This window comes from Myotis brandtii, unplaced genomic scaffold, assembly GCF_000412655.1.
Source record: "Myotis brandtii unplaced genomic scaffold, ASM41265v1 scaffold932, whole genome shotgun sequence".
In the NCBI taxonomy this organism is placed as follows: Eukaryota; Metazoa; Chordata; class Mammalia; order Chiroptera; family Vespertilionidae; genus Myotis; species Myotis brandtii.
Genome location: NW_005371846.1, coordinates 140,909 through 142,596, shown reverse-complemented (window position 1 = coordinate 142,596; position 1,688 = coordinate 140,909). Strand labels below are relative to the sequence as shown.

General features: G+C 62.6%; 1 protein-coding gene and 1 non-coding gene across 2 annotated transcripts in view; both read right to left on the bottom strand.

The window, feature by feature from the left end:
* The window catches only part of ALPK1 (alpha-kinase 1), an 80,242-nt gene that overhangs the window by 13,337 nt on the left and 65,217 nt on the right, over positions 1–1,688 (bottom strand). Inside the window, exon 6 of the mRNA XM_014533056.1 lies at positions 1,372–1,467. Coding sequence (XP_014388542.1) covers positions 1,372–1,467 — 96 coding nt within the window. The remainder of the gene's footprint in view (positions 1–1,371; positions 1,468–1,688) is intronic.
* LOC102254394 overlaps positions 1,397–1,688 on the bottom strand; it is an 878-nt gene continuing 586 nt past the window's right edge. Inside the window, exon 2 of the transcript XR_001360543.1 lies at positions 1,397–1,467. This is a non-coding gene — a transcript (uncharacterized LOC102254394). The remainder of the gene's footprint in view (positions 1,468–1,688) is intronic.

The following is a 1,688-nucleotide window of genomic DNA, read 5'->3' as shown; positions in this document are numbered from 1 at the left end:
CCTCAGCCCCCAGCAAACTGTTTCAGAGCTGTGCCCAGAGAGGGGCCGCCCCCCACACTCAGCCTCCCCCCCTCCCCGGCCGCGTGGGCAGGGCTCAGGTGCCCAGCGGCTTCCTCCCCGCAGGCCCCCTGGAGGGACTCGGTCCACTTCGCAGCCACGTTAATGGCTGGCTTCCGAGTCATCCTCAGCCCTTTCATTTACGGTCTCGTGGCAACAGGGCTCCCCATTCGTTCTAGAAACACGTGCTGCGCGCCCTGTGCATCAGGCTCTGTGTTAGGCACAGGGACGCGCAGGGAGCTGCCTGAGGGAGGGGATCAGACACCCAGGGCAGGTAAGATGCTGGTGGCGAGGGCCCGGGGGCCGGGGCGACGTCAGGGGCCCCTTCCCTGGAGGAGGGACACAGCCCTGCCCTGTTTGTCCGACAGCAAGAGCGGCAGCTACGATGCTGATTCCGGTCGCTGCCAACAGCTGTGTCCTCACGCGGCATAGCGCTGAGCGCCGTGACTGCCGTCACTTGGGACTTAACGGAATTGGCAACATCGGGGATCGTATACAAATCTCACTTTCCCCCCGGCCGGCGTGGCTCAGTGGCTGAGCGTTGACCTATGAACCAGGAGGTCAGGGTTCGATTCCCGGTCAGGGCACAGGCCCGGGTTGTGGGCTCGATCCCCAGTGTGGGACGTGCAGGAGGCAGCTGATCCATGATTCTCATCATTGATGTTTCTCTCTCTCTCCCTCTCCCTTCCTCTCTGAAGTCAATAAAAACATTTCAAAAATCTCCATTCCCATGCAGGGCAGGGAGCAGGTCTCTGTCCCCGCGGGACCCTGCTCAGCTCGGAGACCTGGCCCTGCCTCCTGGCGGCGGCCCACGCACACGCCTGTGGCCTCTCTGGGCCTCGGCCGCTCCTCTCTAACGGGGGACGGTGCGTTCTGCTCGTAGGATCTCCCGGGGTCACAGGCAGACACAGCCTTCCTGAGCTGTGACCGTGTGTAACTGTTCGGAGTCATTCTTGCTGAGGGCAGGGGCTCCATGTTTGAACGATGATGATGAAAGTTTTAAAGTTCCTGCCCCTTGAGACGGCCCAGGCGTGGACACTGAATTTGGTGAAAATTTGAAAGTGAGCGTATGGGGTTCCAAGCGTTTATCACTGTGGGGAGGTCGCAGATTCCCTCGCTCGTCGCTGTCTGAGTACAGACAGGGGCTGGGATGATAGAGCGCCAGGTGGCGGTGGAACTGGGAGTCCGATGTCCCGCCAGGGGGAGGTGCTGTCCCCCCCAACCCCCAGTTCCCAGGCAGAGCACAGGGCAGACCGTCTACAGGGGCGGCCGCTTGGCACCGGGATTGGCAAGTGAGAGTCAAGCGACAGTTACCAGGGCCGCGTGGGGGTTGTTTTTAAACTTCTCGTAGTCGTGCTCGCTCATGGACACGAAGATGTCGGCCAGTATCCCCAGCGAGGTGGAGATGCCCTGGGAGGAACAGAATCCCGTCAGCGCGGCTCACGGCCCGGCCGGGCCCTCCAGCCCTCGGCACGAACCATCCCTCACGGTTACTGTCATTGTCGCGACCCTAGAAACGCTTTCGAATTGGATGCCGGAGGGACTGACGGCCGAGCCCCGGCCTCCTGAGGACAGGACCCAGCGGAGGCGCACAGCTGGCTAGCGGGGCGCGGCTGGGTGTCCAGCAAGGG